General features: G+C 44.9%; 1 protein-coding gene across 6 annotated transcripts in view; it reads left to right on the top strand.

Annotated features, from left to right (window-relative positions):
- The window catches only part of LOC135522626 (zinc finger protein 438-like), a 92,674-nt gene extending 68,174 nt beyond the window's left edge, over positions 1–24,500 (top strand). For 2 of the 6 annotated variants that reach the window (XM_064949066.1, XM_064949070.1), the window contains 5 exons: positions 74–267; positions 12,388–12,475; positions 12,741–15,988; positions 17,071–18,975; positions 23,231–24,500. In XM_064949066.1, the coding sequence (XP_064805138.1) occupies positions 17,099–18,975; positions 23,231–23,807 (2,454 nt within the window). In that variant the 5' untranslated portion in view covers positions 74–267; positions 12,388–12,475; positions 12,741–15,988; positions 17,071–17,098 and the 3' untranslated portion in view covers positions 23,808–24,500. Of the gene's footprint in view, positions 1–73; positions 268–5,926; positions 8,918–12,387; positions 12,476–12,740; positions 15,989–17,070; positions 18,976–23,230 lie in introns of those variants that run through there. The other 4 variants (XM_064949068.1, XM_064949071.1, XM_064949067.1 and 1 more) reach the window with 4 other exon arrangements.
- The last annotated feature ends 1,519 nt before the right edge of the window (positions 24,501–26,019 follow it).

Below are 26,019 nucleotides of genomic sequence, written 5' to 3'. Positions count from 1 at the left end.
AGGTGTGAAAATACATTTTGAACCCAGTGTGTGTGCTTAGTCCCCTCCTGTTCTCCCTGTTCACCAATGACAGTGTGTCCATGCATGACTCCAACACCACCAGCTGATGACACGACGGTGGTAGGCCTGATCACCGACGAGACAGCCTACAGGGAGGAGGTCAGAGACCTGGCTGTGTGGTGCCGGCACAACAAGGCTCGGAAAATTGCCAAAGACCCCAGCCACCCAAGCCATAGACTGTTCACTCTTGATACCGCATGGCAAGAGGTACCAATGCACCAAGGCTGGGACCGAAAGGCACCAGAAACAGCTTCTGTCCCCAAGCCATGAGACTGCTAAACAGTTAATCAAATGGCTGCCCAGACTATTGCATTGATCTTTTTTTGCACAGACTCTACCCACACACTGACACGCCAACACACACACACACACACACACACACTACATACGCTCACACACACTACATACGCTCACACACACATGCATATTGATGACACACACAAACACACACGTAATTTCACACCACTTACATTGCTGTTTATTATCTATCCTGATTGGCTAATTGCTTTTACCCCTACCTACATGTACACATTACCTCAACTACCTCGTATCTCTGCACATTGACTCAGTACTGGTACGCTTAATTTTTTTTTTTAAATGTCATTTGACAAACTTCAGAAATTTTACAGTAATTTCCTTTTTGGAATAATGAACAAATTCGACTAAAATTACAGTAATCATTTCTAATTCAAAAATCGTCCTGTAATTTTACAGGTAACCTTTTCATACGTGAGTTCCAAATAAATCCAACGATCACCCCAGTGTGAGTTGTTTTATGTACGCTATGTCAGAATGCACTGTTTGCGACAGGACAGTAAACGCAACAGGACAGTAAACACGCGCTGCCTGCTAATTATAGTTGAAGTCGGAAGTTTACATACACTTAGGTTAGAGTCATTAAAACTCGTTTTTCAACCACTCCACAAATTTCTTGTTAACAAACTAGTCCTATATAAAAGGCCGTTCAGCAAGGAAGAAGCCGTTGCTCCAAAACCTCCGTAAAAATGCCAGACTACAGTTTGCAACTGCATATGGGGACAAATAACATAGTTTTTGGAGAAATGTCCTCTGGTCTGATGAAACAAAATAGAACTGTTTGGCCATAATGACGAATCGTTATGTTTGGAGGAAAAGGGGGAGGCTTGCAAGACGATGAACACCATCCCAACTGTGAAGCACAAGGATGGCAGCATCATGTTGTGGGGGTGCTTTGCTGCAGGAGGGACTGGTGCACTTCACAAAATAGATGGGGTCATGAGGCAGGAAAAGTGTGTGGATATATTGAAGCAACATCTCAAGACATCAGTCAGGAAGTTAAAGGTTGGTCGCAAATGGATCTTCCAAATGGACAATGACCCGAAGTTGTGGCAAAATGGCTTAAGGACAACAAAGTCAAGGTATTGGAGTGGCCATCACAAAGCCCTCACTTCACCTCTGTTGGCAGAACTGAAAAAGCGTGTGCGATCAAGGAGGCCTACAAACCTGACTCTGTTGCACCAGCTCTGTCAGGAGGAATGGGCCAAAATTCACCCAGATTATTGTGGGAAGCTTGTGGAAGGCTACCCGAAACATTTGACCCAAGTTCAACAATTTAAAGGCAATGCTACCAAATACTAATTGAGTGCATGTAAACTTCTGATCCACTGGGAATGTGATGAAAGTTTTTCTGCATTGACTCCTTTTTGCATTAACGCTTTTGAGTCATCGCATATGTTTCTGTTACTGTTTATTATCTATCGTGTTGCCTAGTCACTTTATCCCTACTTAGATGTACATACAGTGCCTTTGGAAAGTACCCCTTAACTTTTTTTCACATTTTGTTAATTTGCATCCTTATTGTAAAATGGATAAAAAATGGGAAAAAAAACCCTCATCAATCTACACACAATACTTCATAATGACAAAGCTAAAATAGGTTTTTAGAAATGTTTGCTAAAAATAAATTGAAAAAAAAATATTATTTACATAAATATTCAGATCATTTGCTATGTGACATGAAATTGTGCTCAGGTGCATCCTGTTTCCATTGCTCATCCTTGATGTTTTTGCAGCTTGATTGGAGTCCATCTGTGGTAAATTCAATTGATTGGACATGATTTGGAAGGCACACACCTGTCTAGATAAGGTCCCACAGTTGACAGTGCATGTCAGAGCAAAAACCAAACAGTGAGGTCGAAGAAATTGTCCGTAGAGCTCCGAGACAGGATTGTGTTCGAGGCAGAGATCTTGGGAAGGGTACCAAACAAATTCTTCAGCATTGGAAGTTCCCCAAGAACACAGTGTCCTCCATAATTCTTAAATGGAAGAAATTTGGAACCACCAAGACTCTTCCTAGAGCTGGCCGCCCAGCAATCAGGGGAGAAGAGCCTTGATCAGGGAGGTGACTGATATCCTATTTTTATTAATTTGCAAAAATTTCTAAAATAACTTTTTGCTTTGTCATTATGGGGTATCAATTTCATGCATTTTAGATTTAGGCTGTAATGTAACAAATTGTGGAAAAAGTCAAGGGGTCTGAATATTTTACAAAAGCACTATATACCTCAATTACCTCGTACCCCAGCACATCGTCTAGGTGCTGGTACTCCGTGTATATAGCCAAGTTATCGTTACTCATTGTGTATTTATTCCTTGTTTATTATTTTTCTTTTCTGCATTATTTGGAAGGGCCCGTAAGTGTGCATTTCACTCTTAATCCACACTTGTTGTTTACAAACCATGTGACAAATATTTACTTTTTATTTAGCCACAAGACCCATTTTTATACTAGCATCAGGCTCTAAGTACTAATACTCCAGGCTACAGTACTTTTATGTAAATTAAGAGGGTGTTGCCTTGACCTGCTTTTAGAAACTTCATATCACCTCTTAGAGGAGGAGAACCTGTGGGACGATCTGCATATTCCTTTGATCTCCATCAACCAGGTCTTAGGGAGCAGTCATCATTAAAGAAAAAGAGGATGGCGAGACAGACTGGGGGCCTCTTACTCTAGCCCTTCTGCTACCTATACCTGACGCTGCTAACACTACCACTCCCCCACCGTAAGATCGTCCTTCTCTGAAGCATGAAGCTGCCCTTCGCTTCAAACAGCTCCTTGAGGTGCAGTCAAAGCCACTCTGTCCTTCACCACCCAGTCCAGTGATCGAGGTGCACTGCCCTTGGATAGAGGGAGTGTTTTCCTCCTCTCTTTCTTTCCTTTCTCCTATGTTTATCTGTCTCTCCGTTCGTCACGTCCCTGAACCGGCTCACACAGACAGAAAGAGAATTTCCCCACCTCTCTGACTACCGTTCTACCGTTTCGTCTGCTCTGTGTATACAGTACATAGTGCCTAAAATTAGATAGCCACAAGGTCCTTTCCTTCCTAGCGGAGGAGCCCCATTAAACGAGTTCTCCCATAGCACTGCGATGTGTTGTCGTTTAGGTGGGACTAGAGAAGCAGGTGTTTTCTTAGACCCTATTCCCACTACGAGACATGAAGGAGAGTCTGAGGAGCGGGATGGTGAAAGAGAATCCTCCTTTTCAATTCACATTACAGTACATCCTTGCCTTGTCTTTTATGGTGGCTGGCAATGTGCCATTCTTAGTCAGCAGCTCAAATTGACCGTAGCCAGGAAGCACAAACTATTCAACAATGACAGAAACTTTTATTTTAAAACGTATTACACAATTGAATAATGCAACCAAACCATATTACACACTTGAATAACGCAACAATTCACAAGCATGTACTGTATGTGCTGACAATTAAAGGGTTTATTTTCTCATCTGTAGGCTACATTCATTATATTTTAGCTTCAGTACAAAGCACAGTTGCTATATCAGCATGTCTTCTTCATTAGCCTATCAAAAATGAACAATTAACCCTCTCATATGAATAGAAAAGTACAGTAGGCCTACCTTACAACATTACAACAAACCAGGCTTCATTTTTTATCAATATCATGCAAATCATGTGAGTTCACTGTGATTAACCGTTTTATATGGAAACCCACCCCCTCCAAACAAAAATGCCTCATGATTTGTCAAAGTGGACAATTAGTCTGTTCTCAGTCTGATTACCACAGCTGCCGGTAGCCTAGAGAAGCCTATGCGCTCTGATCCCATCTGGACTAGGGGAAACGTCATGTTTTTATAGCCTCAGCTATGTAGTTGTAGCCTAAAATAGGCCAATTTATTTGTGTTCTGAGAAAATGTGATTGTGATCAAATGTGGTTTATATTGATACTTCGGTTGCCTAGGCTACCTCGGCCTTTTTAATACAACATTATTGACTGGAATTAATCAATCAACACAATAGTGATGACATACTGTATGAGTATCTTTTTAATTACTTTTAATTACAGATTCGAAGAAGATTTGGAAAATGGGATTCACTAGAGACTTACTCATACCAAGTGGATTCAGATTCAGATCAACTTTATTATCCCACCAGGGGGACAATTTGGTCATGTGCTTACAAAGACGGTACATAAAACATGACACAGAAACTACACAAAATAATTCATTCAGAGCGCTATAGCTATACATTTTAAAGTGAAAGAGCAATATGATGTGTATTCGAAGGACCAACAGACAATCTATTATACAGCCTAACAGCTGTTGGAATGAAAGAGTCCCCATATCTATCATAATCTACCCTTGTCCGGCTACTGCTGAAACTGAATTTTGAGTGAAGGGGATGAGCACTGTCCTGTAAAATGCTTTTAAGTTTTAGGAGGAGGAGTTTTGTGTACAGCTTTGGTGGCTGATTCTTGATCTATACCAATTATTCTTCCTTCAGTCTTAATCAAGCGCTGAAGCTTGACTTGGTTTCTCGCTCGCATGTTTCCCAAACATGCATATTAGACCAAAGGACGGCACACTCCGCAAGACAGATTTATAGAACATTTGTAAGATATGGCAGTTGTTAGAATGGTTCAGTTTACGTAGGATACTGTACTCAAAACAAGTTTGGAGAAAACCATGTCGAACTTAGTTTCCCATTTTTTTTTCAGCTTGTAACTTCTGCCACGGACAGCTCCTCATTTAGGTACGGGTTACATATATTACAGAGTTCTGACAATGTGTTTTCCAGTTAAGTTTTCAGGGAATGTGCGTCTTTATAAAATACTTCCTCATAATATGCCACTGTATGCCCTTGCTCTTCCCCGACTTCCATTGGAATTATCTTATGTCGTTTTGGTCCTAACGTATTTATTTGGTTCCAGAACTGTTGAGGATTTCTTGTCTGTATTTCCTCAAAGGTGTAATACCTGCCCTCTTTGATATCTCAGTTTGAATAGTCTTATTGAGCATGCTGTTTTTTCTTCAGTTCCTTAATTAAATGTTTTCTTGTATTCCTACATTTACCCTTTAGAAAGAAGTGCTCAGCCTGGCTCATTACAGGCCATAGGTCCCTTAACTCGTTCCAATGAGGCTGTACAGTTTGTAAATGTTCCTGGACTTGGGGATGTAGTCTTTATTCACATGATGTCCCCCCCCATTTCGGCATATGTGATATCACAAAACGTTTGTGACCCTCTCAAGGTTTGGTGGGGGGGGGGGGTGTGTTTTGTTTGGTTGTTAAGGAGTGTGCCTTTGGGGGGAGAGAAAGGGGAAGCCCACTTCGTAAGGAGAGCAACGCATCACTTGTTACTTCTGTCCTGTGCTTTCTCATCTTTCTTTTCTAGTTAGGCTCACATCTATATACTTTCTCTGATGGCACAACCCCCCCCCCCCCCATTCCACGTCACTTCCTTCTTACCATGCTTTAGTTGGGAGTTTGCCTATTCCACATCTGCATCCCAAGTAAGTAAGATGGCGCTGACAGATATGGCAGCTCTGCTTCTAGCTCCTTAGCAACTTTGCAGTATTTTGTTTTTTGGGGTTATTTCTTACATTATTAGCCCAGATTTTTTGGAGTGCTATTACATGCAGTCGGAAATAACTTTTTGATATCAGAGCGGCGGTAGCTCGCCAGCAATTCGACCAAGAATACGACTTTCCAGAATTGGATCCTTTGTTTGTACCCCCCAGGGCAATTGAACTTATTCCAGAGGCTGCCAGCGGAGATGTGGTATTTGAAGGGGACTTCTAGTCTGATTCAGGAGGCATGCACACCATCAACCGCTTTCAAGTATATTACTCGCTAATGTTCAGTCTCTGGATAATAAAGTAGACGAGCTCAGGGCGAGGATCTCCTGCCAGAGAGACACCTGGGATTGTAAACATACTCTGTTTCAAACATGGCTCCCTTGGGATATACTGTCCCCATTCATTCAGCCATCTGGGTTCTCAGTACATCGCACAGTAAGGAATAAAGAATTCTCTGGGAAGAAGAAAGGCGGGGGTGTGTGTTTCATGATTAACCACTCATGGTGTGATTGTGATAACATACAGAAACTCAAGTTATTTTGTTCACCCTACCTAGAATTTGAGGAAAACACTACTGTTCCACCAACACATTGACTTTAACCTTTCTTGGGTAGGGCAGTATTTGGATGACAAACGTGCCCAAAGTAAACTGCCTGTTACTCATGCCCAGAAGCTAGGATATGCATATGAATGGTAGTATTGGATGGAAAACACTCTGACGTTTCTAAAATTGTAAAAATAATGTCTGTGAGTATTAACATAACTGATATGGTAGGCGAAAACCAGAGGAAAATCCGTGGGATTTTTTTTGATGTGAGTTGTTTTCCATTGAATGCCTATTGACGATGTTATGGGTTATGGCCCAGATTGCAGTTCCTATGGCTTCCACTAGATGTCAACAGTCTTTAGACATGCTTTCAGGCTTGTATTTTGAAAAACGATGAGTAAAAATACCTTTTGGTCAGTGAACAGGGGAAGTATGCAGAGCTGGATTGGGCGTGTGACCATGAGCACGCCGTTCGTTGTTCTTCCTTTCTATTGAAAATGCTATTATCCGGTTGAAATATTATTGATTATTTAGACAATAGACAACCTGAGGATTAATTATAAACATCGTTTGACATGTTTCGACTAACTTTACCAGTACTATTAGGATGTATTCGTCTGCATGTTTTGACCGCCCTGGAGCCAGTGGATTACCGAACAAAATGCGCCAACAAAACAGGGTTTTTGGGACATAGAGGGACTTTATAGAACAAAACAAACATTTGTGTAACAGGGAGTCTTGTTCGTGCAACCATATGAAGATCATCAAAGGTAAGTGATTGATTAATTTTATCACTATTTCTGACTTTTGTGACTCCTCTACTTGGCTGGAAAATGTTTGTATGCTTTTGTAAGCGGGGCGCTATCCTCAGATAATCGCATGGCTTGCTTTTGCCGTAAAGCCTTTTTGAAATCTGACAAAGCGGATGGATTAACAAGAAGTTCATCTTTAAGTCGATGTATGACACTTGTATATTTTATTTTGAATTTGGCACTCTGCAATTTCACCGGACGCTACCGTCCCACCTGCCCAGACGATAATACTCGCACTGGTAAAACATTGGACCATAGACCATAACTCAACTTTTTGAAATGCCTACAAGGCCCTCCCTTTGGCAAATCTGATCACCACTGTTTTTCTCCACCCTTCCTATAGGCAGAAACTCAAATAGGAAGTACCCGTGCTAAGGTCTATTCAACACTGGTCTGACCATTCGGAATCCATGCTTCCAGATTATTTTGATCACGCGGACTGAGATATGTTCCGGCTAGCCTCTGATAATAACATAGACGAATACACGGATAAGGTGACTGAGTTCATCAGGAAGTGAATAGGGGATGTTGTTCCCACTGTGACTATTAAAACCTACCCAAACCAGAATCCGTGGATGGATGGCAGCATTCGTGCAAAACTGAATGTGCGAACCACCACATTTGACCATCGCAAGGTGACTGGGAAAATGGCCGAATACAAAACAGTTTAGTTATTCCCTCCATATGGCAATCAAACAGGCAAAATGTCAGTACAAAGTGGAGTGGCTATTCAACGGCTCAGACTCAAGACGTATGTGGTAGAGTCTACAGACAATCAGACAAAGTGAAAACCAGCCACGTCGCGGACACCGACGTCTTGTTTCCGAACAAGCTAAACCCCTTTGCCCGCTTTGAGGATAACACAGTGCCACCGACACGGCCCGCTACCAAAGACTGTGGGCTCTCCTCTGTGGCTGCCGTGAGTAAGAGAATTGAGCTTGTTAACCCTCGCAAAGCTGCCGGCCCAGCGGCATCCTTAGCCACGTCCTCAGAGCATGTGCAGACCAGCTGGCTGGAGTGTTTACGGACGTATTCAATCTTTCTCTATCCCAGTCTGCTGTCCCCACTTGCTTCAAGATGTCCACCATTGTTCCTGTACCCAAGAAAGCAAAGGTAACTGAACTAAATTACTATCGCCCCGTAGCACTTCTGTCATCATGAAGTGCTTTGAGAGGCTAGGATCATATCACCTCTCCTTACCTGACAACCTAGACCCACTTCAATTTGCTTACCGCCCCAATAGATCCACAGACGAGAAGGTGGAAAGCTTCAAGTTCCTCAACCTACACATCACTGACGATTTTGATATGCTCCACCCACACAGACAGTGTGGTGAAGAAGGCGCAACAGCGCCTCTTCAACCTCAGGAGGCTGAAGAAATTTGTCTTGGCCCCTAAAACCCTCACAAACGTTTACAGATGCACCTGTCAGGCTGTATCGCCGCCTGGTATGGCAACTGCACCACCCGCAACTGCAGGGCTCTCCAGAGGTTGGTGCAGTCTGCCCAACGCATGACCGGGGGCAAGCTACCTGCCCTCCAGGACACCTACATCGCCAAATGTCACAGGAAGGCCAAAACTATCATCGAGGCCATCAACCACCCGAGCCACGGCCTGTTCACCTCGCTATCATCCAGAAGGCAAGGTCAGTACAGGTGCATCAAAGCTGGGACCGAGAGTCTGAAAAACAGCTTCTATCTTAGGGCCATCAGACTGTTAAATAGCCATCACTAGCCGGCATCCATCCGGTTACGCAACCCTGCACCTTAGAGGCTGCTGCCCTAGATACATAGACTTGGAATCACTGGCCGCTTTAATAATGTTTAAATAATGTTTACATACTGCTTTACTCATCTCATATGTATATACTGTATTCTGCTGTATTTTTGTCAATCTAATATGTATATATTTCTTAATTCCATTATTTTACTTTTAGACTTGAGTGTATTGTGGTGAATTGTTAGATATTACTGCACTGTTGGAGCTAGGACACAAGCATTTTGCTACACCTGCAATAACATCTGCTAAAAATATGTATGTGACCAGAGCTCTATAGCGAAAGGGAACAGGTAAAGGTTTAGTGTGGAACACAGTAAGATGACGAACACACACTTCCTTCTCCGTAACCCTCTGGGAATGTCTCATCCAAAAGGGTGTGTCCCAAAATAGCACCCTATTTCCTTTACAGTGCACTACATTTGACCAGGGACCATAGGGCTCTGCTAAAAACTAGTGCCCTATACAGTATGGAAATAGGGTGCCATTTGGGACACATCCAAAAGAGCTGAGACGGGAGCGCTTGTGACCGTGTAGAGTTCCTATCTGACCTCTAACCCAGAGGTGACAGTGACATCACCTAGGCCCGGTGACAGACGGGGCCAAATATGTCTGTAGACTTCCATAGAGTGATCATGCTGAAGGAGCCACCGTGGACAGAGAGGTATTCATTTCCTGTGTTGAAGAGAAAGGCAGGATGCAGTAAACCAGCCAATCACCTTTGACCTGGCGTAGCTGTTGACGAGGCTGTGAGTGTGTGTCATTTCCATAACACTACCAGGGTTCTGTCACAGCTACACGCGCTCGCTCCCACACACACGGCTTTGTGTGTGTATAGCTGTGACAGAACCCTGGTAGTGTTATGGACATGACATACACACTCACAGCCTCGTCAACAGCTACGCCAGGTCAAAGGTGATTGGCTGGTTTACAGCATTGTACCTTTCTCCTCCACTCTGTTCAACACAGGAAAGCTCTGTCCACGGTGGCTTCTTCCGACAGAATGATCACTCTACGGAACTCTACAGCCATATTTGTCCTGAGAATGTTGTAAAAAAAATCGCATACAGAGGTCGGCATACACTGATCTGATTTTTAGCACAAAGTAGCCAGAATATCCCGTCTTTACTATTGTAACAATTAAAGGTAGGCTCAGCGATATGACTTAGATGCAGAAAGGAAACGGCATAGAGGGTCAATTTCTGCAACAACTAAGTGCGTTAAAGCAGAAGGCTCAACTTCTCAGCTGTTTTGGTCCCTTGGCCTGCCTTGCTGTAACAGTGACGCAAACCAATGCACATGCACAGATACTGTGTGTGACTGTGTGAGAGCCAAGTGTTGCATCTCTCTCATACCAATATCTGCGGTACTTCTCATGGTAATGTCATTTAGGTGAATCTACATTTTTAAGCAAGATTTTGCTTCATTAACAAATTAGCTGAATGGCATCCTTGCTCGTTTTTTGGGGGAGATCTGAACACTGACAAACACACAAACAAACACCATTTTTTTGGTTCCCTTTGAGATGGATATTGATTGATCCACATCCCTATTTAGAGCCAAGCGGCTAGATCGTAATAGGAATTGATTTCTTTCATTGATCTGTTCAGGACAGGTGCCAGCTAACGTCCTACGGTGTTGTGCTTCTGTTCCTGTGTGTCCACTCTGTGTGGCGCTGAATACCATGGGCTTGCGTCCCAAATGGCACCCTATTGCATATGTGGCGCACTACTTTTGATGCAAAGTATATTGAAAGCAGCTGCTTCCACACAGGTGTGGTTCCTGAGTTAAGGAAGAAATGAACATCCCCTCCCATGGGTAGTGTTGTGTATAAAAAGGCCCAGTTGCCCGTTGTTTTGGCTACCATGTCTAGAAGAAATCATCAAATACGACACTTTATGTTGGTGTTTCCTTTATTTGGGCAGTTACCTGTATGTGTACTGTATATAGGGAATATGGTGCCATTTGGGACACGGTATGTTCTGCCCTCCCCCACTGCACTACACCTCTGTGGTCTGTCTTGTAAGAGTTAAAGCTGAAGAACTCCGTCCTCCTTTCTTCCTCCCCATGTAGTCGCTACCTCCTTGTTCCCTCCCTCCCTCCATCTGCTCTGGGATAAAACAAGTAGTTCTGCAAACACTGATTTTAATTTCCCCCCTGACCGACCCTGCGCTCCTCAGAGAGACGGCAGAGATCCTGCTCTACACACACACACAGACACACCTCAATGTCCCGGACGAATCCCTAACCTCCACAGGAGAAATTAGTGTTTAGTACGCATGTAGGGAAAAGCAATTGAGCACAGATGCATCTTTTTGAGTGCACTCACGACACAAACAAATATGGAATTATCTGATTCCTTCCCACTTGGTGGATACGTAGAATGCAGCTCTGTGTTTTGATATTGAAATGGCATGTGCAGTCAGATCGGTTTTAGTGTAGATAATTCCTGATACCTAGTGTACACAGTCATACTAAATACCACACAGGTCCTAATATAATTGAGGGTCTGGTACCACAGACACTCAGAGAGCTTTTGTAGAGGAGAGTGCCGTGATTATGGAAAGGTGGCTGGGAACATGCTCGCTGGACATGGCAACCCCCCCCCCCCCGCATCCTGCCCTTATCTAGCAGAGATCCAGAGCTTTCATCCTGGCTAAGACCTGGGGGAGGTTGGCCTGGCCTCCACTGGGCCGGCTGCTGCTGTTGTCCCCCCCTTCCCTCTCCCCCCTGACCCTCCATTCCAGACCCCCTCTGTCCTCCTCCAGCCTGTGTCTACATCCCAACTGGCATCCTATTCCCTATATGGTGCACTACTTTTGACCAGACAATAGTAGTGCACTATGTATGGAATAAGGTGGCACTTGGGATGCAGCTCTTATCTTTCAGCCCCAGATGAGCACTCTCACCTACAGGCGGGATTACATGTCTCTCACCAGGCCTGTCTCTTTGTGTGGTTGCTGTACGGCTCTCTCCCTGTAAGTCCTCCTGCTGTTTGAAGGTTCTGTTTGTTCTAGCTCTGCGTGAAGCACCAGGTTTTTTTGATAGATTTTTTTTTTTACTACGAAAAGAAGCAGAGAATCAAGAGAAGCCTCCTCTCTCTTTATTCCACTGACTGAGACAAGACCAGAAGACCAGCACTGCTCCATCTGCTTCATCTAATCGTATTCATTGTGATCTAATAGGAAAAGCTGATCCTAAGTCAGCACTCCTATTCTGAGATGCTCCATACACACTACCCCTATTTATCGGTTGCCTTGTGGATGAAGATAGAATTAACACAATTCAGTTAATTTCATTCTCTGTAATTTCTTGTACTGTTTGTTCTTGTTTATTCAGGACATCTGCCTTGGGACAGAGCCATGACCAGTCTGGAGCCAGACAGAAGACTGGACTCCACACTCTGACTGAAACCTTCAAGCACAAAGTAAGTTGGGCCAAAACCATAACACGATCAAGGGCCAAAACAGTGGAGAGAGCGAGAGGAAATGCATAATCCTAGACCACAACATTGTGCTTGATATGCCCGTTCTTAACTGGGTTGTCATTACAACAAATTATAGGCCTATGTTCCCACATGTCAACCAATCAGGAAGTCATCAGATCAGCGGCCGGTCTGTGTATTGTTTGGGCGACTGGCTGCTGTCCCTGTCTGGTTGTGTCTCAAACGACACCCTATTCCCTGTCTGCAGCACAACCATGCTTACATGACCCATTGACCGCTGGGCCTTATCCATCCACCATCCATCTGATCCATCCGGCCTCCTCAGCACATTCCATTCCACGCGGATGGATACGTCAAGTGAACCGGTCCGACTAGAGCACTGCCATGGCCCTACCGTAACCCTGGCGACCTGGCTGTTAACGTAAACACCAGGCCTGACCTTTCACCTCTCGGCCTTACCTACTTATCTGGGTAACCCTGGGAAGGTCTGGCCCAGGCGACATAGCCACGGTTTCCTGGTATTTCCATCTCGCTTTCTGTTTATCTGTCTGTCTCTCTCACTCTCTATATATTCTTCTACTGCCAGGGAAGCCCTGTCCATCTGTCCTCAGCCCATCCCTGATCCCTGAACCCTGGTAGATTTTGAAGCCTTGCACAAGATTAAGTGTCTCCGTTTGTGACCTCATGTTCCCCTTGAGACTTGGGTAGCGACGTCTCTACGGGGAAAGACGAGGAATATGATGCTGATGTAGAAAACTTGTTAAATACAAAAGTAGTATATTGAGGTTAATTCATACAGTATAAACACAGATACAAATAAATCAGATACAAATAAATGGATTGCTGGCAAATGTGTTTTATGTCAAGAGTCAATGCTCATACTCATGTTGCTAACCTGCCCTGTATTAACATTGTTCTCATCCTTGTATGTGTACTCACGTAATCAAAATGCCCTCCAAAGGAATGACAACTGCAGAAACAACAACAACGAAGCTGTCATATGAGCCCATGTTGGGAGGAGCAGTCAGAAATCTGTGGGGTGGGCTTCATGTTGGTATAACTCCTCCTGCTTTTTCGCTCCAGTTAACCCCACCAGCTTGCCTCTGGGCCGACCCTGCGTTTGTCTGCTGCTGCTCAATGCTGTGCTCATGTCATTATCATCCAACGCAGGTGTGCAGGGGAGACCCACCTAATGCACTACTATATCACCACCCCCTAATTCACAATACACTACCCCCTGATTCACCACTACACTACCCCCAATTCACCACTACACCACCATACTAATACCCCCTACCATGAACTGAGAGAGTGGACGATTTGTTACAGGGATTTACTGCCTATTCACGATCTTTCTCTCTCTCTCCCTCTGTTTTTCTCTACATTTTTCCATTTCTTTCTTGCTTGCTCTATCTTTCTTTCTCATCATCTGCGTAGCAATAATGTGATTGACACTGGGGACCTCAACAGTGAGGCCCCTCCCCCCAGGGCAGGTCGACATGTGGCTAATGGGGGGAGGAGGGAGGGTTTTTGGCATCCTCATTCTGCAGATAGGGACGCACACTGAGGAGAATCCCTATACGAGAGAGAGGGAGGGGCCTGAAGAAAGGCAGAAGAGGAGAAGAAATGAGGGAGAGGTAGTTATTGAAGGGGGGCGAGGAACAGGGTGCAAAGCAAGACATGGAAGGTAGAGAGGAGAGATGGAAGGAGACAGATCTTGTATTTGGATCTTGAATTTGTGGTTTAAACACACACTGACTGGACAACAGGATGTAGTTATCCTGAGGCTATAGTATTCATCAACACCACTCCAGTCCTCCTGTCTGTCTGTACCATCAGTGTACTTCCTGTGGCAGCCCTGGGCCTGGTCTGGAAGGTCATCTGATGGGTTTTCTTAAAGCAGCACACACATCCTCTGGAGACTAGGGCTGCGTCTCAAATGGCACCCTATTCCTTATATCGTGCACTACTTTTGACTAGGGTCCATAACACTGAGGTTCAAAAGAACTGACGACTGCGTCCAATATGTCCGATCGTTGTTTTCACCGTAATCTACTTGCGTTTGCATATGCATATGCACCGTCTATATCCGGGTTGCATCCGGTTTACACGGCCCGACTTCACTTGCGCACCAGCACTCAGTGCGCACAGGGAGCAGCGACGACGTCATCACGCCATCCAAGAACATGGTAGACATTGGATTAATTTAAAATGTTATCTTCAGCTGTGAGGGATGGGGGGGGGAAATTGTCAATTCAATGGATGTTTTGTGCACTAAGATGATGACTAAAGTGTCTTATTAGGAATTTTCTAATTTGACTTCTCTATGTGGCCGTCTATGGAAATTGTCTTTCTGGACCGGACGTCAGTTAAACTGCAGTACCGAAGCAAGACTTTAGAAATGGTCAAAACCGTGCTTCTAGACCAGAACCCTGGGCCATGGGACTCTGGTCCAAAGTAGTGCACTATATAGGGTGTCATTTGGCATGCACTCTAGGAGCGTAGCTGCAGCTACTCCTCAGTTATAACACAGCAGCTGAAGTGGTGTAACACTGCTATCAATTCTGATCAACTCAGAACACTGAACAGTTAGTATCTACTCATTTTATTCTCCCTCATTCTCCATTCCATCTCGTCGTTGTCTTTGGTTCGCAAGACTGAGTAAGAACAATCTTTCCTGTGAGAAGTCATCAGTCTGATTCAAGCAGACAGCAGGCCCACACGCTGCCTGTGGTTGGTTGCTCGGCTTCGTCTCGGCAGCATAGCTTTCATAGTTCTATGAGGAGTTTTCGGGAGGGAAGGTGTGAGGCCCCACTCTCCTTTCTGTGGGGGTTAGGCTTGGTGTCAACAGACATCTTTGCTTTGTGCCAGACTGAGGGAGAGGGAATGGGGGAGAGTAAAGGGGTGAGTCTATATCGTGCCCCCCTTTATAAACTCCCTCCCTTTATTCCCTCCCTTTCTCTTGGGGTTCAACTGTAAACTCAGAGTTGATGGGAGGAAGGTTAGCCTGCCACTGTCAAAATCACTCTCACATGAACACACACACACACACACACACACACCATTTGAACCCCCTTCATGTCCTGGGAGCATCCTTGATATCCCACCTCACTACTCTACTGAACGCCTGGCCAAACAGCCAAACTCACAGTTGAATTGGAATCGACTATCCAAACAGAGGGGGAATATTTTCAGTTGCATGGAGTTAAGATGCTGTGTGGACACTGTATACATATTCTGCTCTCACTCAGAAATACTTCCAGGTGTTGAACAATGTGCCTTTGACTCTTTTTTTTTTCTTGTTTCCCTCTTTTGAAATGAAAGCAACCTTTTGGTTCAGCCCATGTCCTTTGAAAGTTGATAGAATGGTTGGGTGTAGGTTACGTGGGAGAAATGATACTGTGAAATATTTCCTTTTTTATTTAAATCTAGAGCCTGGTGGTTATTCTGAATGTGGCTGGTATCTTGCACAGATCTTGGACACATTAAACCACGGTAAGGCTGGTATTGAAAGTTGGATACATTTTGGGGGGGAAATTCAACTCCTGTCAAAATCATTAGTTTACAATCATGTCCAGTCGAAACATTCCGCTGTAATTCTTTTTAAGCAGGTATGTGGATATTTGTTATACTGAAATGGAACTACAGTACAGATGTCAAAAACCTATTTAATACTATTAAATAGTATTAACCATTTACCTGGACACCACTTAGTTAGTTCAACCCTTTCTTGGGATTTTTATCTTCGATGTCCAGAATTACAAGCCTACTTTAAAATCATAATACCTGGTGTTGTACTGTGAAATATCATTACTCAGTATGGGACATTAGGGTCTGAGAATGGGGGGGCTTTGTCAGTGAGGCTGTTTTAGCCCCACAGCCAGGGCCTTACTAATGCTGGTCAGGAGAAAATGAGGAGTGAATATCACACACACACACACACACACACACACAGAGAGAGTAACCCCTCTTAATGTGGTGGTAAAGCTCCTGCCGGTCTTGCCCTAGGGCAGCTTTCACACTCTACTGACTGATCCGTCCAGGAAGTATGGGGGGCTACAGTTAGGGTGGTGGGAGGTATAGGGTGCACCCCGCCGAGCCACAATGGTAACCAGGCTGCATGCTGGGCCCAAATCAAAGGGGGCACTCCATCTGTTCCTGGGGGTAGATTGTGTGTGTGTGTGTGTGGGTGGGGGGGGTCAGTGTGCAGGTGGAACCATATGATACTAGTTATTGTGGTAGCCTTAGACATGTTTGTGTTCGTGACAACGTCTGCCTACCTCTGTCTGTTTCTCAACTCAGGATTTATCCCAATGGCACCCTAGTCCCTAAATAGTGCACTACTTTTGACCAGAGCCCTATGGAACCTGGTCAAACGTAGTGGGCCATATAGGGAATAGGGTGCCATTTGGGATTGCAGCCTGTGTCTCATCTAGACTATGAACCGCTGTGTAACGACCCCATTAACAACACGAAGGTCAACCCTCCTGTTGAGAACATAATGATTGGGGACTGTGACCAAAAATGCTACGTTGGGGCATACTTCGCTAACTTGACTATTGTTGTTGTATTGACAGACGGAGACAGGTCTAGGTCTAGACCTCCATGCCAGGCCAGATGATGAAGAGCCTCCAGTTCAGAAGCATCGCCCCCAAGGCCCCAGCAGCGGTGGTTCCCTCCCCAGCCGCCATCTTGTCCTGCCAGCACCCCTCTGCCCTCCCGGAGGCAGCCTCCACAGCTGTCAGCCCCAAGTCTATCCTGGTCCCGGCTCAGAACTATGCCCTGATGCAGGTGGCAGGGCAGGAGGGTACCTTCTCTCTGGTAGCCCTGCCGCCCTCCGTATCCCCTCAGTCGCCGCAGCAACAACAGCAGCAGCAACAGCCAATCCAGAAGAACCTGAAGCTGCCCATCCCCAGGTACCAGCCAATGAGGACCAAGAACACCCCGGAGAAGGTCAAATCAGCCACGCCCACTGCCGGTGGCAGCGCCAGGGGGGTGAGGACACCCACCAAGGTTGCATTGACAACCCGGGACCATCGGTCAATAGCAGCCATAAAGAAGAAGTTGTCATTGGCTGAGCCCAAGGAGGAGCCATCAGAACAGGTCATACTGATCGACGACTCAGCCTCCTCTGAGCTCTCCGCCCTCACAGCCCTGCTCCCAGACAACGCCATGCTCTACACTGGCTCTCCGCTGGAGCGAATAGCAGTGGTGGACACCACCCCCGAACACCGGTCCACTCCTGCCCACGCTCCCGGCCCTGTCACCAGCATGCTGCAGAACCTCCACTACCCATCTGGTGGCATTACTAAAAGTTCCCCGGTCGAACCATCACAGGATGAGAGCAGCGGTAAGGTTGCTATCAGGCCGTGCCAACCCAAGCCTGTAGCCCAACAGCCCCATCCACAGCCAGCTAGTAGCAGCATCACTGTCCTCTCTCCAGCCATCTTCAGCAAAGCTGTCCAGATCATCCCCTCCCCACCCAAGGGCAAGCTGCCCATCCTGCCCTACTCCATGATGAAAAGCACCCTCATACCCGCCTCCAAACTCAACCTCAATGCCATGTCACCCAAGAAGGCTTTCCCTAGCCAGCCCGACCTCTCCCCTTATTCCTCTGATCCCCAGTCCAAGACCCCGGAGACTGCTGAGGCCCTATGTCAGAACCACATGCCAAACTCCCTGCTGCAGAGCCAGCCTCAGGCCAAGACCACAGGCGCCCTGTCGCTGCAGGGAACGCTACAGATCCAGAAACCATCAGGCAAGAAGAGGGGGAGGAAGAGGAAGACAATGGAGGACATTCTGGCCTTTGAGGCGAGGAAGAAGAGGTCCTTGTCATTCTTTCGGAGGAGGGTGCCAGAGAAGCCTTCTGTCTCAGCCGTCATCTCCTCCCCGCTGTCTAAACAGCAGAGGGAGGTGGACATCTCTAAGAAGTACCGCAGCATCAGACCCAAGCCTCACCACATGCTGCTGATAGAGACTGTACCCCAGCTGGTCAGCCTGCCCTCCCTCACCTCCTCTGACAGCCTGGATTCAGAGCTCCTCGTGGGGCATCAGCTCTCTGCCGAGGTCCTGGAGCCTGGTCCTCCCCAGTCCCAGCCAGCCTCTACCCCGCTATACCTGAAAGGGGGCCCTTCTCATAGGGTCTACCTGGGCAGTAGCCAGCCCCTCCACCGCTGCCCTACCTGCAGCCGCTGCTTCCAGTTCAAACACCACCTCCAGAGCCATATGAACAGCCACACCAACAGCAGGCCTTACCTGTGTCCTGTGTGTCGTAAGGCCTATGCTCACTCTGGCTCCCTCAGCACCCACATGAAGCTGCATCACTCTGACGGGAGACCGCGGCGGACGCTTCGCTGTGACTTCTGTGAGAAGGCGTTTGGCTACGTGGGTGTGTACTTCGGCCATTTGAGGGAGGTGCATAAGGTCATCCTGACCGTGGAGCCGTCCGTCAGCCAGCATGAAGACGACGTGCCTGTGGAGGGGTGGGTACCTAAATATTCAGCATTATTAACAGTACCTACATACTGTTAGGAATTGAAAAAAAATAAGGTGAACAATGTAAATAGAACTTTAACAGATGTAGACGGACATGTTCCTCTAAGAGGTTTGCAGAAAATCTCACCCCCTCCAGCCGGGAGAGCAAACCTAAATACTCCTTATCTGTTGGTTGTCTCATCCTTCCCTGTCCTGAGTCAAAACATTCAATCAAGGCTGAGACCTAGAGGTTGAATAGACCATACATTTGAAATGTCTTAATTGCTTAAGGACACCCATGGCCTATTTATTTATTTATTTATTTTTTGTGGCTCAAGGGCCCAGATCTCAGTTACTAAGACCTGCTTTATGGTGACCTCTGACCTTAGAGGGTACTTGGAGGCCAAATTCCGATAGGGAATAATCAGCAGAATATCTTAACAATACTGGATATTTATCTCATCAATAGGACTATTGAGTCTTGACGTTTGGTCACTGTGACCATTGAATGTCTTAGAACAGTGGCTCCCAAACTTTTTATAGTCTCTTCAAATATTCAACCTCCAGCTGGGTACCCCTTCTAGCACCAGGGTCAGCGCACTCTCAAATGTTGTTTTTTTGCCGTCGTTGTAAGCCTGCCACACACACACACTATACGATACATTTATTACATTTATAACTTAAGAATGATTGAGTTTTTGTCACAACCCGGCTCGTGGGAAGTGACAGAGCTCTTATAGGACCAGGGCACAAATAATAATAATCAAATAATAATAATCAATAATTTTGCTCTTTATTTAGCCATCCTACATATAAAACTATTTGTTCATTGAAAATTGTGAATAATGAGACGGGTGTGCTTGAAAAGATGCACATAACTCTGCAGTGTTGGGTTGTATTGGAGAGAGTCTCAGTCTTAAATTATTTTCCACACACAGTCTGTGCCCGTATTTTGTTTTCATGCTAGTGAGGGCCAAGAATCCACTCTCACATACAGTTGAAGTCGGAAGTTTACATACACTTAGGTTGAAGTCATTAAAACTCGTTTTTCAACCACTGCACAGACTTCTTGTTAGCAAACTATAGTTTTGGCAAGTTGGTTAGGACATCTACTTTGTGCATGACACAAGTAATTTTTCCAACAATTGTTGACAGACAGATTATTTCACTTATAATTCACTGTATCACAATTCAAGTGGGTCAGAGGTTTACATACACTAAGTTGACTGTGCCTTTAAACATCTTGGAAAAGTTCAGAAAATGTCATGGCTTTAGGAGCTTCTGATCTAAAGCAGTGAGATAATTGACATAATTTGAGTCAATTGGATGTGTACCTGTGGATGTATTTCAAGGCCTACCTTCAAACTCAGTGCGTCTTTGCTTGACATCATGGGAAAATTAAAAGAAATCAGCCAAGACCTCAGAAAAAAAGTAGACTTCCACAAGTCTGGTTCTTCCTTGGGAGCAATTTCCAAACGCTTCAAGGTACCACGTTCATCTGTACAAACAATAGTACGCAAGTATAAACACCATGGGACCACGCAGCCATCATACTGCTCAGGAAAGAGACGTATTCTGATTCCTAGAGGTGAACGTACTTTGGTGCGAAAAGTGCTAATCAATCCCAGAACAACAGCAAAAGACCTTGTGAAGATGCTGGAGGAAACGGGTACAAAAGTATCTATATCCATAGTAAAACAAGTCCTATATCGGCATAACCTGAAAGGCCGCTCCGCACTGAAGAAGGCACGGCTCCAAAACCGCCATAAAAAAGCCAGACTACGGTTTGCAACTGCACATAGATCATACTTTTTGGAGAAATATCCTCTGGTCTGATGAAACAAAAATAGAACTGTTTGGCCATAATGACCATCGTTATGTTTGGAGGAAAAAGGGGGGAACTTGCAAGCTGAAGAACACCATCCCAACCGTGAAGCACGGGGGTGGCAGCATCATGTTGTGCGGGTGTTTTGCTGCAGGAGGGACTGGTGCACTTCACAAAATAGATGGCATCATGAGGTAGGACAATTATGTGGATATATTGAAGCAACATCTCAAGACATCAGTCAGGAAGTTAAAGCTTTTGTTGCAAATGGGTCTTCCAAATGGGCAATGACCCCAAGTTACTTTCAAAGTTGTGACAAAATAGCTAAAGGACAACAAAGTGTAGGTATTGGAGTGGCCATCACAAAGCTGTGACCTCAATCCTGTAGCAAATTTGTGGGCAGAACTGAAATAGCGTGTGCTGTCAAGGAGGCCTACAAACCTCACTCGGTTACACCAGCTGTGTCAGGAGGAATGGGCCAAAATTCACTCAACTTATTGTGGGAAGGTTGTGGAAGGCTCCCCGAAATGTTTGACCCAAGTTAAACAATTTAAAGGCAATGCTACCAAACACTCAATTAGTATATGTAAACTTCTGACCCACTGGGAACATGATGAAAGAAAAAAAGCTGAAATAAATCATTCTCTACTATTATTCTGACATTTCACATTCTTAAAATAAAGTGGTGATCCCCTAACTGATCTAAGACAGGGAATTTTTACTAGGATTAAATGTCAGGAATTGTTAGAAACTGAGTTTTTAAATGTATTTGGCTAAGGTGTATATAAACTTCCGACTTCAATTGTAGGTATGTGGTTGCAAAGGGCATCAGTGTCTTAACAGCACAATTTGCCAGGGCAGGATACTCTGAGCACAGCCCAATCCATAAATCTGGCTGTGGATTCTGATTTAAATTACATTTTCACAGAACCGCTTGTTGCAATTTCGATGAGGCTCTCTTGTTCAGATATCGGTAAGTGGACTGGAGGCAGGGCATGAAAGGGATAACAAATCCAGTTACTTGTGTTATCCATTTCAGGAAAGTACCTGCGTAATTGTGCACCAAACTCACTCAGGTGTTTCGCTGTATCACATTTAACATTGTCCATAAGCTTCTTCATTTGCACACAAAAATCATACAATGATGGAAAGACCTGTGTCTTATTAATTATAACCTCAGTTTTGTCCCGCATATTGAATATAGTTGCGGAGAGTCCCTGTAATTCTAGATTCAGATCATTCAGACGAGAAAAAACATCACCCAAATCGGTCAGTCGTGTGAGAAACTCGTCATCATGCAAACGGTCAGACAAGTGACAATTATAGTCCGTAAAGAAACCTCTCACAAAAAAATACTTTGTCAATACTTTGCCTCTTGATAACCAGCACACTTCTGTATGTTGTAAAAGTGTTACATGGTTGCTGCCCATATTGCATGGTGCAGAAAATACACGAGAGTTCAGGGGCCTTGCTTTAACAAAGTTAACCATGTTCACTCTCGTGTCCAAAATGTCTTTCAAGCTGTCAGTTATTCCTTTGGCAGCAAGAGCCTCTCGGTGGATGCTGCAGTGTACCCAAGTAGCGTTGGGAGCAACTACTTGCACGCGCGTTACCACTCCACTATCTTTCCCTGTCATGGTTTTTGCGTGATCTTTCCCAGTCCTGGTTTCCAGAAGAGGATGTCTTCCTTCTGTTGTTTTTATACATGTCTTACTACTCAAAAGTCGTCTTAATTCTCGCTCCAAAGACATGGCTTATTTTTCAAACTGTCATGTTTTGTTTCTAAATGCCTGCGCAAGAGTGACAGTTTCATCGAGTTGTGAGATAGTACTTTTGCACATATAACACACTGTGGCTGAGGAAAGGCAATACTCCCAATATAAGTGAACCCCAAATCAATGTAGTTCTCATCATATTTTCACCTCTTCGATGATCCAACGTCCCGCTCTGTTGTTCGGTGCTTTCCCAGGTAAGGGGGCAGTAGCTCTTAGGCTGCATCAGATTCACAACTGTCAGTGCCCATGCTGGCTGGGCTAACAACAAATGTAGAATTACTGATGCTAGCATTGGATGTGGTCATGGAAGCAGAACAACTTGTGTCTTCGACAGGTGCAGGAGTAGTACTGCTGGTAGTAGCAGTACTACCAGTAGAGCTGGTATGTGTCTCTATGGACGCGGGCCTTACTTTTTTTTAACCATTTATCATTATCGAGCCAACGGCTACTCGGGTGAGGAGAAAAAAACTCACCCAAATGTATAGCCCTATTGGAAAATATAAATGGACTGTTTGAAAAGAGAAATACCCCAGTTTTGGAATACCTGTCTTAGAATATTGTTAGCTTCTCAGCACATCAAAATAGAACATTCTGGCCCTTCACTTTTCATAAAACACCAGTTCTTCCTCCCATCATATGTCTCCATGTTGTTCGTGTCTCCAGGGCCATGTCTTCAGACCTGGGGGACGAGCAGGGCCAGGAGGAGCGCGAGGACCCAGTGGAGCTCCAGATCAAGTGTAGCCGCTGTCAGGCCATTACCCCCACCTTCGCCGACATGAAGCTACACCTGCTCTATGTGCATGGGGAGGAGGTCCAGGTGCGCCTGCGGGACGGGGCTGGGGGGGTGGGAAGGTCACTGCGGGGGGGCCGGGAGGCAGAGGATGAGCTGGTGAAACACGCCGCCCACTACTGGCGCCAGCTCAATGAGAAGAGGAACCTAGTCCGGTGTGGGAGCTGTGATGAAGAGTTCTACTCCTTTTCCAAGCTGAAGTGTCATATCCTCTCCCACCACCAGGAGGGACCGGAGGATGGTGGAGAGGGGGAGCCGACCGGCCCTTCAGCCCGGGGAGGGAGAGGGGTCCTGAGGCAGGGATTGGTGTTTAACTGTTTGCTGTGCAGCCAGGTCCTGGACAGTAAAGAGGAGGTGATGGAGCACTGGAGAGGCCACCACCACTGTAAGGAGACCCAGGTACTCTGGGAGGCCCTCGGCTCCTACTCGGGGGAAAGGGAGATAGACTAGCCCGACCACAGCACATGTTAACATGGCACTGGACACGTTCTAGGTCGTCTCTGTTGCAGTCACGCTGCACATCTCACAATATTGACTTTACTTATTCCTTCTAGCCTCTAAGGAAGCAAATTGCCAGAACAGTGCATTTTAAAAGATTGATATATCATATCAACGTGGTTTCTGAGATGTCAAAAAAACACTTCTCCAGGCATTGTGAGATCTTATAATCGGGGCGGGCTGACTACAATAGATATAACCTCGAACGTACCCACTATTTGTGTCTGTCTGAGCCAATCATGTGCTGTGTGCTGCTCTCAAACACACCCAGTTAGTCCCTATGCACACTATCCAGCCGACCCCAACCATGCAGTACATTTCCAGCTACTATGGTGACTGGGTAACCACTAACCAGGCAAGTTCAGCTCACCTCAGTATGGTGAAAGGGTATTAGTCCATACAGAGGTCAGTTATCGCACAGTTTAGTTTGTTAGAGAATCCACTTGATACATTACAAATTATTATTTTGGTATTTTGTGGACTGCACTGTGTTTTGTGTCAGTGTTGATTTTGTGTTTATTTTTTTCTATGTTTTAATAGGATTGGGTTGTTTTGTATTGAATATGTACAGTATATACAGTACCAGTAAAACGTTTAGACACACCTACTCATTCAAGGGTTTTTCTTTATTTTGACTATTTTCTACATTGTAGAATAATAGTGAATACATCAAAACTATGAAATAACATATGGAATAATGTAGTAACCAAAAAAGTGTTAAACAAATCAAAATATATTTTAGATTCTTTAAAGTAGCTACCCTTTGCCTTGATGACAGCTTTGCACTCTTGGCATTCTCACAACCAGCTTCATGAGGAATGCTTTTCCAACCTTCTTGAATGAGTTCCCACATATGCTGAGCACTTGCTGCCTGCTTTTCCTTCACTCTGCAGTCCAACTCATCCCAAACCATCTCAATTTGGTTGAAGTCGGGTGATTGTGGAGGCCAGGTCATCTGACGCAGCACTCCATCACTCTCCTTGGTAAAATAGCCGTTACACAGCCTGAAGGTCTGTTGGGTCATTGTCCTGTTGAAAAACAGATTATAGTCACACTAAGCCCAAACCAGATGGGATGGTGTATCTCTGTAGTGGCCATGCTGGTTAAGTGTGCCTTGAATTCTAAAGAAATCATAGACTGTTTCACCAGCAAAGCACCCCCACACCACCTCCTCCATGGTTCACGGTGGCAACCACACATTCTGAGATCATCCGTTCACCTACTCTGCGTCTCACAAAGACATGGCGGTTGGAACCAACAATCTAAAATCTGGACAGATTTCCACCGGTCTAATGTCCATTGCTCTGTGTTTCTTGGCCCAGGCAAGTCTCTTCTTATTGGTGTCCTTTAGTACTGGTTTCTTTGCAGCAATTCGACCATGAAGGCCTGATTCACGCAGTCTCTTCTGAACAGTTGATGTTGAGATGTGTCTGTTACTTGAACTCTGAACCATTTATTTGGGCTGCAATCTGAGGTGCAGTTAACTGTAATGACCTTATCCTCTGCAGCAGAGGTAACTCTGGGTCTTCCTTTCCTGTGGCGGTCCTCAAGAGAGCCAATTTCATCATAGTGCTTGATGGTTTTGGGACTACACTTGAAACTTTCAAAGTTCTTGAAATTTTCCAAATTGTCTGGCCTTCATGTCTTGATGAACTGTCATTGCTATTGGCTTATTTGAGCTGTTCTTGCCATAATATGGACTTGGTCTTTTACCAAATAGGGCAATCTGCTGTATACCACCCCTACCTTGTCACAACACAACTGATTGGCTCAAACGCATTAAGAAGGAAAGATATTCCACGTGACTACCTCCATGAAGCTGGTTGAGAGAATGCCAAGAGTGCAAAGCTGTCAAAGGCAAAGAGTGGCTACTTTGAAGAATATAAAATTAGTTAGTTTAACACTTTTTTGGTTACTACATGATTCCATGTGTTATTTAATAGTTTTGATGTCTTCACTATTATTTCTACAATGTAGAAAATAGTCAAAATAAAGAAAAACCCTTGAATGAGCAGGTGTGTTCACACTTGAGTGTGTGTGTGTGTGTATATGTATGTATGTGTATATATATATATATGTTTGTTAAAACTATGTAAATAAACATAATAGTGGTAGAAACACAGGCATATTGTACCTAAAATCTATTGGCCTTGAAAACAGTCAT

The sequence above is a fragment of the Oncorhynchus masou genome, chromosome 30, assembly GCF_036934945.1.
Source record: "Oncorhynchus masou masou isolate Uvic2021 chromosome 30, UVic_Omas_1.1, whole genome shotgun sequence".
Lineage (NCBI taxonomy): Eukaryota > Metazoa > Chordata > Actinopteri > Salmoniformes > Salmonidae > Oncorhynchus > Oncorhynchus masou.
The sequence above is the reverse complement of the archived record's forward strand: the minus strand, read 5'-3'. Positions and strand labels throughout refer to the sequence as shown.